The sequence below is a fragment of the Populus alba genome, chromosome 1 (assembly GCF_005239225.2).
Source record: "Populus alba chromosome 1, ASM523922v2, whole genome shotgun sequence".
Taxonomy (NCBI): Eukaryota; Viridiplantae; Streptophyta; class Magnoliopsida; order Malpighiales; family Salicaceae; genus Populus; species Populus alba.
Genome location: NC_133284.1, coordinates 44,028,149 through 44,041,664, shown reverse-complemented (window position 1 = coordinate 44,041,664; position 13,516 = coordinate 44,028,149). Strand labels below are relative to the sequence as shown.

Genomic DNA, 13,516 nt, shown 5'->3' with positions numbered 1-13,516 from the left:
TTCTTTTCTCTTTTACATCCACATTACAAATTATAACAGCCCCTAAAAACTCCAGGAATTGCAGGGAAGTCCTTCTGGAACCACAGGAATAGTGGCGGCGCGTCTTCCCACGCGCTACCACCACTAGCGGCGCTTGGGTTCATGCGCCGCCGCGAGAAAGGCCAGAAAACGGGTGGGTCTGGCTCAGCTTCCTTTCCTTTTCCCTTCTTTACCGATGGTGACACCCACCGTCACCTGCAAAAGAACAAAAACCCAACAAACAGTCGATTTCAATCCATTTTAGTCTAGATCTGCTTCTCTCCCATCTCATTTTCAGATCTACTCCTCTCTGCATATTGTTTTTGTTTCCTCTTCTTCTGTTTTGGATGGCCGGCGGTTGTGGGAGGAGTTGTTGGTGGTGGTCGTTGCGTTGATGGTCTTCACTCTTATTGGTGGCAGCGGTGGTTGACTGGTTCTCGATCTTCTCCTTCTTTTGATCTTGTTGTTGTCGTTCGTAGCCGCTGAAGCCATGGTGGAGATGAGCTTGCTGGCGGTGTTAAGGAGGAGGAATGGACAGATCAGTGGGTGTCGGTGTCGGTGTCGGTGTCGGTGCTATTGCTGAGGGAAGGAAATGCTAGAGGCGGCTGTTCATGGTGGCTGATAGGGCGACCATGGGTTTGTGGCCGATTGAAGAGAAGCTAAGAGTTGCCGGGTCTGTGAGGGTGGCGGCTGTTGTTAGGGTTATCTAGGGTGAGAGAACGGTTGAGGGGGGGTGGCGTTCTGGTTTGTAGGAAAAAGGAGATGAGGGATCAGCTGAGAGAGGGGAAAGTGCAGGTGGCGGCTGGGAAAGAGAAGGGTTTTTTTCTTTTTTTTTTTTGTTTCAGCAAGGGGTCTTTGTGTGGCTGCTTGGGTCAATGGGGAGAAAGAGTTAGGTTTTTTGGTTTTTTGTGGTTTCTCCTCTTTGCAAAAGCCCCCCCTTTTTTTATGTGTTGAAGACCAGTATTTATAGGCAAAAATATTGCTAAGTTTCCAAACTTGGTCCCTCAACTTCTTTCTTTTTGTAAATTTGATTTTTCTTAATTTCTTTTGTATTTTTTTGAAAACAAGCAATATCAACGTCGACTCAATGAGAAAAATCAATAATTTTAAAAATGACGCATGAAAAGTTGAACGCGTTCGAAAGACCTTTGAAAATTTAAATTCTTTTTAGACAACACTGAAAATGCTAAAAACGATGCAAATATATTAAAAAAAACATATTTTTTGGATTTTTGATTTTTTTGCTATTTTTGGATTTTCCTGAAAACTTACCAAAACATAGGTCAAAAATTGGGTAGCAACACATACAATGCTCATAAGTTAGATTTTCATTCCTTTGCTTATGTTTTTTTTTTTTTATTATTATTATTATTTAGGTTATCGTTGTCTTGATTTGTCAACCAAATATATTGGTCTTGCTCATCAAGTTTGGTTTCATGAAAATGTTGTTCCTGTTGCTAAATCTGAACAAATTGCAACCCCACTTATAAAGCCCTTTGCTTCCCCTATACCCGTCACTTTACATCCTCCCCAGTCCTTTCACCACTGCCCCCTACACTTCCTACGCCTCTTTTAGCTCCCTCGCCATTATCTGCATATTTTTATCATGATCATTCTTCAAGTGTAGGTTCAGATTCACTACACTCGTAAGCGTCATCCATCACTGTTGCCAGCTCCCCTGTTTTTCCCTTACTAGTTCCCTTATTGTGGTTGTTTCCCCTGTAATTTTTCCAGTTGTTTCTCCCTTACGGCCTATGCATATATTGAATTCTCCACCTTCAGGTTCTTCCTCTAATTCCCTTTATGGAATTAACTTATATGTTGATTTGTCTAAATTCTATCTTCAGCACGTCCCGACTTATTTCTCTTCCACTCAATCCCAGATGGCTCGCAACCATCCTATGGTGTTTCGCCCATGTCGAGCCAAAAATGCTAATCTAAGTATTGTGGATGCCTCACGAGTTGCATCCTTACCTCAACAGGAGCCATTGTCTTTTAAGGACACCAACAAGTATTTGACTTGGCATAATGCCATACAGGAGGAAATCCAGGCACTTCATTTTAGTCAAACTTGATCTTTGGTGCCCTCCTATCCATCTATGAATATGATTGGTAGTAGGTGGGTGTACAAGATTAAAAGCCATGTTGATGGTCGGATTGCCCGATATAAAGCACAGTTGGTTGCTCGCGACTTCACTCAGCAAGAGAGGATTAATTATTTGGAGACGTTTGGTCCAGTGATTAAGCCTGTTACATTTCACCTTGTGCTCACTATTATTGTCTTGTATGATTGGAACATTCATTAGTTGGATGTTCATAATGCTTTTTTGAATGGCATTCTTCAAGATGAGGTATACATGACACAACCACTTGGGTTTGTTGATCCTGCACTCCCGTCTCATGTGTGTCACCTTCATAAATCTTTGTATGGCTTAAAAAAGCCCATCGAGCTTGGTACAATCGGTTAAGTGAGTTTTTAATCTCTATTGAATTTCAGGCATCCAAGGGTGATACTTCTCTATTTATTCTCTTTCTTAATGGTGCCATGATTTATTTGCTTGTGTATATTGATGATATTTTGTTAATTAGGAGTAACTCAGCTTTGTTTCATAGATTTATTACCTTGCTATAATCAAAATTTAAGATTCGGGATTTGGGTTCTATTCATTTCTTTTTGGGCATTAAAGTTAAACCTATTGTTATGGGTATCTTATTAAGCCAACACAAGTATGCACTCGATATCATCCAACGAGTAGGTATAGCTTCTTGCAAACTGATTGATACTCCTCTGCCTACGTCCCTCAAAATTAGAAATCATGCTTGGTACTCTTCACTCTGATCCCACATGGTATCGCCAAATTATTAGGGCACTGCAATATCTTACCTTCACTAAACCTGATATTTGTTATGTAGTCAACAAGGTATGTCAATTTATGCATGCCCCTACTGAGGATCATTGGGTTGCTATTAAACACGAAAACTCATATCTACAATCGTTTGGTTAGATCCATTTTTTTTGTTTTATGAACGCTTTAGTTTAGCGTCACCATACTTCAAGCATATAAAAGTCGATTTTTCACTTTCCTATAAGGAAAGAGAAGTAAATACCCCCTTAAGAAAGGTTTCAATCCTGATTATAGATTGTACGAGATTCTAGTATAGTAAGAAAGAAGGGGAAGAAAGTACTTTTATCCACTACCCCTTGTAAGGTAAGGCAGCAGATCCTGCATTACCTCCAAGCTACAACAACTTATGGTCTGCACATTACTCGGGATTCTCTCTTATCTCTTCATGGTTTCACATATGCTAATTTGGCTGGTAATATTGACGATCGAAAATTCACAGGTGGTTATCTTATGTACCTTGGTTCACCCCTATTTCATGGAAATCCAGGAAACAACGCACTGTTGCGAGGTCTTCTACTAAAGCAGAATGCAAAGCCTTAGTTGATGGTACTGCTGAAATTTTATGGATTCGCTCATTATTGTCAGAACTTCGGACCCCTTCTTCATCCATGACTACATTATGGTGTTATAATTTAGAGGCCACTTTCTTATCTGTTAATTCAATGTTTCATGCTCGTATTAAACATGTTGAAGTTGGTTATCACTTTGTCCATTATCGCGTTGCTAAGTGAGAAATCAGGTGCAGTTCATTTCTTCCAAGGATCAACTAGCTGATGTTCTTACCAAGCCTCTTCCTTTAGTCTCCTTTGCTTATTTTATATCCAAGCTTCAGGTGGAGTCTCCATTTTCAACTTGACGGGGTGTATTAAGGAAAGAGACCTTATATATATATATAAAGTTATATATATAAAAGTTATCATGTGTAGTACATTCCATCATTATATTGTATACAACTCTAAATGTATAAATATAAAGGATAGTTGCTCTCCTTGACAATCATCATAATCAATACAAAGACTATCTCTCAATAGATCTTAACTATCCAAAAAAAAATGTTCTTATTTCTTTTAGAGAATTGATAGATGTTTAGAGAAATTATTAACAAAGAAAAAATTGAGTCAAAAAATGTAAAAGAAACTTCCAGACATTTTGAAAGGTAAGAATAGATGACACACACACACACACACACACACACACACACACATATATATATATATATATATAAACAAGAGGACTCAGAATTGTGAAAAATTACAAAAATGACATTTCTACAAAGCCAAAATCACACAGAAAATTTCTAAATTGTCATTTCTGCATTGAAAAAACCATTTATTTTTAGTGTTTTTTGTATAATTTTACCCATATCATATGCCTTTTTCAATATGTTTTGCTTTTTATCTTACAAATTTATCTTCTTGCAACTTATGTATGGTTTCTCTATGATTTTTCTCTCGTTTTTTTACTAAGCGTTTGGGAACACGGTGCAAACCATATTCCATCAAAATTCAAAAATTTTTTTTGTTAAGAATTAATTTTTTATATATGTTTTGGATCATTTTAATACGCTAATCTCAAAAATAATTTTTAAAAATTAAAAAATATATATTTTTAAAAAATAGAAAAACTTCATTTTAATGTACCTAATACTTTTCTTAGTTTTTTTTTTTTTCAAAAACCCTTTGTAGTTTATTAGGTTTTTAAATCTTAAAACATTAATATCTTACTTGATTTAAACTTTTTGGTTTTCTAAGAGCCTTATTTTCTTTTTTGATCTTTTAAGATCCTAATCATCCTTACTTTGCCTATGTATATGTAGAACCTTCATCCAGTTTGACTGCAAGGTAGTTATTTTTCATGCGGGGTCAATCTTTAGAGCAAGAAAAATTAATTGATATATGCCTTTATTTATTTAGATTTTAATTATTGGTTATTGCGAACCTATTTTTAAGTATTTTTAGAGTTTTAATACTCAAAATAAAAAATACCAATAAGATACTATAAAACGTTAGGGGTAATTCAACAAAATTATTTTATATTATTTAACGTTTTATGTGATGCATAAATAGAAATGTAATGAAAAAAAATTAAGAAACTATTTTTTAAGAATATAATAGAGTTGAATTTATTGGCATATATTTTGTATCATAATATAAATAAAGTAAAATATTTTTATATATATAAAGTAAAAGTATTTTAATTTTGACATGTTGAATTTTTTTAAAGTAAGATTATATATTTAATGTTTATTAATATAATTCTCTATGATTCTTAAAATCCAGGATACTTTTATCAATTAAATATTCTTAACAATTTATTGGTTTATAATTTATATATAATCATGAAATATTATGAATTATTTAAATTAAGAAAAGGATGTGAAGAAAAATCCTCTTCAATTAACTCAATGATATACCAACAAATTTAAGGTGCTTTTTATTTTAAGGATAATTAAAAAAAAAAAAACCTTTAATAGTTTGATTTAGATTTTTTTTTCTTTCTCTATATTTTCATAAATTACACTTTTGCATCCTGAGATTTATATATTGAATAACAATTAACATCCTCAATTAAAAAAAAAAAGTAAAGAGAAAATCTAAATATTTACAAGTTTACAATTATATTTAATTTAATTACCAAAGAACTCTGGAGCCCTAAAATAACAAAAGAGCCAACAACTATCAAAATTATAAAAATACACCCAACAATAAAAAAAAAATTAAAAAAAAATACTCCAGCTTTCAAAATTACAAAAATAGTATTAAAACATGTTTTTAATAAGAAAACATCATCTACTTCGCATCTAAATTCAAATAAGAACATTCCTTTTTATTCAACCAGACATGTCCAAAATTTAACTAAACACACATTCAACATCCAAGTCCTTCTTGCTTCAAATAGTTCAAGCAAACACATATATATGATTTCACATCATAGCTGTTACTCCATATTATTTAATGCATTGTAATTTGGGTAGATTATTGAGAATAGAAAATGTCAATATCACTGTGCAATCTCAAAAATCATTGTTTAGTAATTGCACAACTTATTAACTAATTGTACTTGCTTGAATATTTAAAAGACTAGCCTACGTCTGTCTATGTTTGTGAGGAGCATGCAGCAACACCATTTTTAAAAATACAAAAAAAATTAGATAATTTTAAGAAGTATAGCTTAATTGATCAAGTTCTAAGTTTATTTTCTAGAAATCACTAGTTTGAGTTTTACAAATCTCAGGACTACTAGAGGCTTACATGGTTGTTAACTTTAGGGCTTGTAAAATTAATCGAGGTACACGTAAGCTGGCTCAGACACCTATATTAATAATAAAAAAAGCTAGGTAAAAAAAAATTAGGCTGACAATGACCCCCAACTACTTTAGAAATAAGCATTAACATCTATGTTTGTGAGGAGCATGCAGCAACACCACTTTTAAAAATACAAAAAAAATTAGATAATTTTAAGAAGTGTAGCTCAATTGATTAAGTTCTAAGTTTATTTTTTAGAAATTACTAGTTTGAGTTTTACAAATCTTAGGACCACTAGAGACTTACATGGTTGTTAACTTTAGGGCCTGTAGAATTAATCGAGATACACGTAAGCTGGCTCGGACACCCATATTAATAAAAAAAAAAGCTAGGTAAATAAAGAAAAAAAAAAAAGGGCTGACAATGACCCCAATTACTTTAGAAATAAGCATTAATTATTGCAATTCCTATTGAAACCAAGAGTTCAGTTTCAAACCGACAGGTTCTATCTAATTGCAGAACGTAGAAAAAGAGAGAGAGAGAAGTTTGTATTTTGGTCAGGAGAGTTTACTTTACACACTGGAGCGGGAAGAGAGATGGGAAAAAGACAGCACTACAAACAAGGACATATGGCACGCAGAGGAAATCCGATTTCGGTCAGACTCTATCTTTATCGCAAAAACATGTGGCAGAGCTTAAACAAAAATTATTTAACATCTCATAAAGAAGAAACGGATCATATTATTGAGCTCAAATGATAACCCTATAGAAGTGAACAGAGACTCAAGCAAAGAAGCCTAATTTTGAACACCTCTTAACAAATAACCTTGAATGAATGCTATAATTTATTATTCACTAGTGAGTCTTTTCAAGTAATTCAAGCATTAATTCCTGAAATCATTGAAGCTTTGCATAATTTGATTAAAAAACCTTACTGTAGATGAAGGTTTTAAAGTTTACCTTACTATTAAAACTCCAAAAATTGCTGAAACTGTCTGCACTTTTCTTTCATCCATTCAACAAAATTGTTTAGGTTCAAGGGCCAAGCTAAGTCTCCATCATAGTTTTCAAGATCTAGAAAGCTATTCTGCAAAAACGATAAAGTGGCAGGTTTAAACATGCGAGAGCTATGAAGAAATGATAGCAGAAACCTACTTCCTTACACAAACGAAGAAAACCCCTCCAGATCTAGAAATTAAATTTGGGTTTTTGATTATAAAAAAAATCTGTTACCCGTGTAGCTGAGTTACAAACAGGTGATAGGGAATCAACGCAAGACAATAACACAAGAAATCAAGATGTCGGGATTTGAAAGCAAAAGAGAGTGTTGGGTGATGAGAGAGACTTACAAGAGAAAAAAACAGTATATTTTTTTTTTTTTTATCAAATTAGCACAGTAAACTTGAGAATTTTGAGGAATAACACTAGGAAATGACATTGCTCGAAAGAGATTTGGCAAAACAATATAGTTTAATTTTGTTGTATTTCTGAAGCATGATATTAATTAAATGTCATGTTTCTAAGGCATGATAACTTTAAATATAGCGCTTCACAAGTACGACATCAATTAAAATTTAAACAGAGCGAACACCAACAACACACATACATTCCTTTTTTCTAAAAAAACTCACCGTCTCCCTCTGATCTCTCTTAAAAAACTTGTTAATCACTTATATTTTGCCTTTAAAACAACTAAAAATCGAACCTATCCTAGTCTTTAAGCATCATTTAATGTTTTTATGTTGTCACCACTATCGTCGTTGGTCCAACCATTCTTATAGTTCTATAAGCAAGATAAACATAATACATTGCTATTAATTTGTATTTGGTTTGGTTGAAATCAAATAATTGTTTAGGTTGAATTTAGGATTTATGATGAATTTAAGGTTTGTTGAATCAATTATGAATTAGTTGCTATGAATTTGCATTTGATATAATGCAATTGATCATGAAAAATATCAATTGATAATGTATCATGAATTATGTTTCTATTTTTTTGTTAAGTTTTCTTTAACATTAAATTCTGGAAATCTAATTGAATTTGCTATGAACTTTGCCTATTAAGGTTGAGGTAATGCAATTTAGTTAAAATTACATTAAATTGACTAGAAATCGATTTTTTTACAAAATGTCTAATAACATATTTACGTCATGTCATTGTGGTGTCAATATTGTTCCTGAAGTGAAGAGGTAGCATCACATATAATGGCGAGTGAGGCTTTGCACGCCATTACTCTTAGAGATAAAAATGATGACTACGACTAGTTAAGTCAGCATAATGCTTATGTATCACATACAATGAGATGCACGAAAAAATAAGATATTTACAAAGATGCATAATGTGATTATTGATGAGGAATATATGATTTGGTACATGAGTATAGCACGACCGATCATTACTCAGGATCCCAAGAAGGTTCCTCCACTTGGATATATGTAATACAAGCAACATACCCAGTGGATTCAACATCATGTAAGCAATAATGTCTTTTTTATGATTAATATATGTTAACCGTTTAGTTTTATATATTTATTTTTTATTTAACATTAATGTTTTATTTATATTAAGTTGGTTTCTTGCTACAGGAGGGTCGAGAGGCTGCATCTTATCTTCGTAGTACTGAAGAAGAAAGTGAAGTTCACATCGTAGCATCATGGTGGTTAAATATTTGTCACACTGGACTTGAAACCTTTGAAGAAAGGCTAACTCTTGATGATTCTGTGGTCGAGGACGAGGCTGCTTGTGGTTAGGGAATATGAAAATATATTAAGTTTAGTTAGAATTTGTTGATTATGATTATTGTGGTTTTTTTGTAGGTCTTAAATATTGTATTTTTGAATTATTTTATATATATATTGCATGTATATATGCTTTTTATTTTGAACTCTTATGGCTACTTGTTATTAGGGAATATGAAAATATTTTGAGTTTAGTTAGAATTTATTGATTATGATTATTGTGGTTTTTTTGTAGGTTTTTTTAAGCAAACTAAAATTTTGGGTATAGTTTCTATATAAAGAAAACTTTGTCCAAATTTTAATAAAATTGTAAATATTTTAACTCTCTAAAATCATAAAGTAAATAAATTTTAGATTAACAAAAACCATGATTTTATAAACTTTTTCAGGCTTAAAACACAAAAATGGCCCAAAACCATACAGTGGTCAAAACGATCTGACTGTTTTGGCGACTGTCCAACCGTTTTATCAAATGTCCAGCTATATATTTCTCAAAACAGTCTCCTTGAAAACGTCATAGTTTTGAACTGTGACATGGAATTAGATGTTGCGATTTAGAAATGCGACATTTTATTAACTTCGTTGTTGTGTACTACGACATTAGTTGTCGCGGTTCTGGACTGTGATATTATTGAAATATTGTGTTTCTAAACCGCAATATCCTTGAACTGTGCTATTTCGCTAAAACTTTTTCATCTTGTGATATTTCAGCATTTAATTATATTTTGGGTGTTAATTGCCCAATTTATCCAAAATGAGGTATAATATTGGGTCTTGCACATAATGCTAGAATATTTGTTTGAAACAACGATAACCCTATAAAAAGTAAACCAAAATAAATTATAAAGTTCAATTCTCAATTAACCAAATATAGAAGGATAAAATTAGAGAAAAACAAACCAATAAAAATCTAATATTAAATGATAAAATTGAAAAAAAAAACTTTCTAAAATACTTTGAGAAATATTCACAAAGTTAATCAAGACAAATCATCAACCCTAACATGAAATCAACTAAATGTAGATTGAAAAATAAATTAAGTAACCATAAGAAAATAAAAGGCACCCCAAAAAAATAGGATAGGCAAAGCGCCCAAGCTTAGGTGGTCCAATGCACCTAGACCTTAATATAAAAAAGCCTGATCTTGTGGGCTTGGGCCAAGCCCGCACACCTAAGCTAGTTTATTTTTTTAAGGGATGGACAACTTATCATCCACCGTATTTTTTTAAAAAATAAGAAGCAAGCAACATGTGTCTATTATGACAAACTTCCTTTTGTCTGCCTACTCGGAATCAGGCCACCATAAAAGCAACCAGAAAATTATAGGGATTTTTTTTTGCCTAAAAAAATATTTTTCAACTCAGTTTCACCTAAAATAACTAATAAACACCCTTGGAACCCAAAAAGAAAACAATTTATCAACAAAAAAGGGCCTAAAAGTACAAAATCAACGACGGAATAAAAACATTCTTTTGTCATCATTATCTACTTTTTCAGTCCATATGGAAGCCCAAAAACACCTTTATAACATTCCTCTCGTTAAAAGAATACATTGACACCAAGTTTGTCCATTTCTTTAGTTAGAATGGAACAACCTATCTCTTTTTATTTTTTATCATTTTCCAGAAATTCCCTCTTATCTTGGGAGCCAAAACATGAAGAAAATAAAGTCTTGAACTAAAAATTAAAAAGCATAAAAAATAGGGTTTAAAAATAAAAACAAAAAATAAGTCCAGAGACTTAAAATGCTAAAAACATACCAGAACTACATTAATCCCAAGAAAAAATATTATATAAATTTGTTCCCATGTCAATTTTTGTACTCATAGTTTTAATTATATTTAATCAATAAAATTTAATTTGGTTTTACCAAATTGAAAAATCAATTTAATCTTGAAATCTCTTTTAAATATTGTGAGAAATTCTTGTGTAGCTAACCGAGCTAAAAAATTAACCCTCATCTTAAATTAATTAAATTTTAAAGGATTAAATTGAAAAAAAAAAAAAAAAAAGAGGGAAAAATAAAAAAAAAACACTGTTACAGTCCTCCATGGTGAAAATGCCATGGGCATTAGTTTTTTATTTTCTTTTTTGTTAGTCAGAGAGACAGGGTGCCTATACTAATTCGCTGTTGTAAAGGATAATAATCCCTTTCTGTTTTTGCTCGTTTGAGAAACAGACGGCTACAAAGATACTATGAGGAAATAATTTTCGAAATAATATCGGGTAACCAAATTACTCGAGACGAAGAGGAACGTCATATCTTATTTAAGAGAGAAAAGGAAAGTGAAGAAAACAGAACATGAAATTAAAAACAAGGTTTCTTTTTATTGACGATCAGATTTTGTTTACAAGAGTAATGGAACACTCATGTTAAACAGGGACCTTATTGAAACAGAAGCTCTGACCTGGTATAAAATTGCTAACCGAATTACTTGACATGATTAAAAACGAAAGGATAAGTTTCCTTTTATGATGATCAATCCTTGAGAAGCTCAATCCTGAGAGTGCCAATGGTAGCCTCACCTATATTTGTTACCGGCACCAAAGTCACCACCACACTTTCATCATCTTCAGCTTCCAAATCCTCCAATAGCTCAGAAATTGCCAACCTCAAACTTGTCTTTACTGTCTTGTTACGATTATGAGGCACGTTGACAAAGGTTCCAGCAAACTCTGCGTCGTCTGCTTTACCAGGTGTGTCGGGCACGTCATTTATGAGCACGTTAAACTTGACATATTGATCTATTCGATACTCAATCCCTTCAATCACTAGAACTTCTTCTTCTTCTTCTTTTTCTTTCTTACTTCTCCTTTTGTTAGGTCTCTGAACCACAACATTTACAGTTTTGTTTAACAGACCGATTGGTTTTGTTGGGTCTGCCGTATCTACTGGCACTGTCGGCTTTGGTTTGTTTGGCTTTCGTTTTGGTCTAGCGTTGATCCAGGGACTGGCAACATCTTGAAACCCGTATCTCAACTTTCTCGTGTCAAGACAATCCCTAATCTTAACTCGGACTAGATTAGCGTTCTCATCGTAGAAAAGAAATGCTGCGTCGAGCCAATCAGGGTCGGTGAAATTCTCTCTCTTTCCACCTGGTAATTTCTTCCATACTTCCCACAATCGGTCAATGTTCCCATGATGAGCAAAAAAGATGGGATCTCTCGCGGCTGCATAGAAAACACCCATGTTTTCACGATTCGGTTGGTCTGCGTCACCGGTCCAGATGTGAACTGTAGTGTGTGGGACATCCTCGAGTGAGCCAGCTCCAGGTTCTGGTTCATCTCCGGCACGGTATGGTCGACCCATAAAGAGCGTAGGATACTTCGCAGTCACCACTTGCCTATACATTACATTGAGATTGCTAGCCACTTGAACTGGGTCTGGCAAAGGAAAGTCTACACCGGGGAAGTCAAGATCAATAATTTTTGGTGGCTGGTGAGTCTTGTCACGGAGCGGGTCATAGACTGCCGATTTAGGGTCGGCAAAGAAGGCTGGTATTTGCATGCCCTGAGGGGAATCCCAATTCCAGAATGGTAAAGCAAAAGTGGGATCATTGATCAGTTTGCCCAAGATTCTCTCGTAGAAGTAGAGATAGTATCTGTGCCAGGGAAAGAACAGCCAACTAAAGTGAACTTGATAATTCAAGTCCGGCATCCCTACTTGGTGATAACCACCATCACAGTAAGCACAGTGGACATTGGCTTGCTGTGTGAAGTTTCGTGGGTCATCTTCGGGGAGTTGTTTCATTAGCGCAATGGCTCTATTATATTTGGCAATGTAGTTTTCATCTACTAGATGAGCAGGGCGTCTAATTCGCAATGGCTCATTTTGAGAAGGGAGCTTGAAGTCGATGATCTTCCTTGTTAATGGAGGGCAACAGTTTGTGGGATTTTCAGGATCAGGCTCGTTTATCACGCTACAGTCAGCTATGTCCGGAGGTTGGATTGGCTTAGCATAAGCAAATGGATCGCTGAGATTGGTTGCTCCATAGAGACCTCCTAGACCAATGAGGACATCCCTTCTCGTGGAAGGGTTCTGGTGATCATCATTTCTGGCTTTGCATGAAACTGTATGAAAATTGGGATGGCTTTGATTTCTAGCCACAAATGGAGAGTGTTTTTTCAGGATTGAGGGGCACAGAGAGGAGGTGGAAATAGCAGCCGGGGAGGTGGTGAGAGGAGATAGGTTATAGGCCATGGTTTGGAAATTGGTTGTTTTGTGATGGATAAAGAAAAGTTAAAGGCCCTTTTTATAGGATGAGGGAATACTAATTCTAGTACAATACTACTTTTCATTTAGTGACTTATTAATTAAAGTTGATACGAAATATTGCTATTTCCTTTGGGATCTTGACAAGTGGCGAAACCATTTTGACTTTTCTAAATTTCGTTTTATTTTGGATGATCACGCAGCAGGCTACCTTCCACCCGTACACTTTTTTCTCTCTCGATTCTCTTGCATTCAGACTTTCTACTAAAATCTTATTTACTTTTCGTGCTTGGAATCAAATGACCTTATTACAAAATAGTACTTCATGCTAAAAGATAAAAAAAAAAAAAAAAAAAAAAAAAGAAGGTCCTGGGACATTAAAATTTTAATTAATT

General features: G+C 33.9%; 1 protein-coding gene across 1 annotated transcript; it reads right to left on the bottom strand.

Moving 5' to 3' along the window:
- Window positions 1–11,211: 11,211 nt before the first annotated feature.
- Window positions 11,212–13,144, bottom strand: LOC118043405 (polyphenol oxidase, chloroplastic). Its single transcript, XM_035051373.2, has one exon. The coding sequence runs from the start codon at window positions 13,107–13,109 to the stop codon at window positions 11,388–11,390; it is 1,722 nt and encodes a 573-aa protein (XP_034907264.1). The 5' UTR covers window positions 13,110–13,144; the 3' UTR covers window positions 11,212–11,387.
- Between the last annotated feature and the right edge of the window lie 372 nt (window positions 13,145–13,516).

What these genes read in the sequence shown, in the direction of transcription:
- LOC118043405 (XM_035051373.2), bottom strand. Translation starts at nt 13,109, where the DNA reads ATGGCCTATAACCTATCTCCTCTCACCACCTCCCCGGCTGCTATTTCC.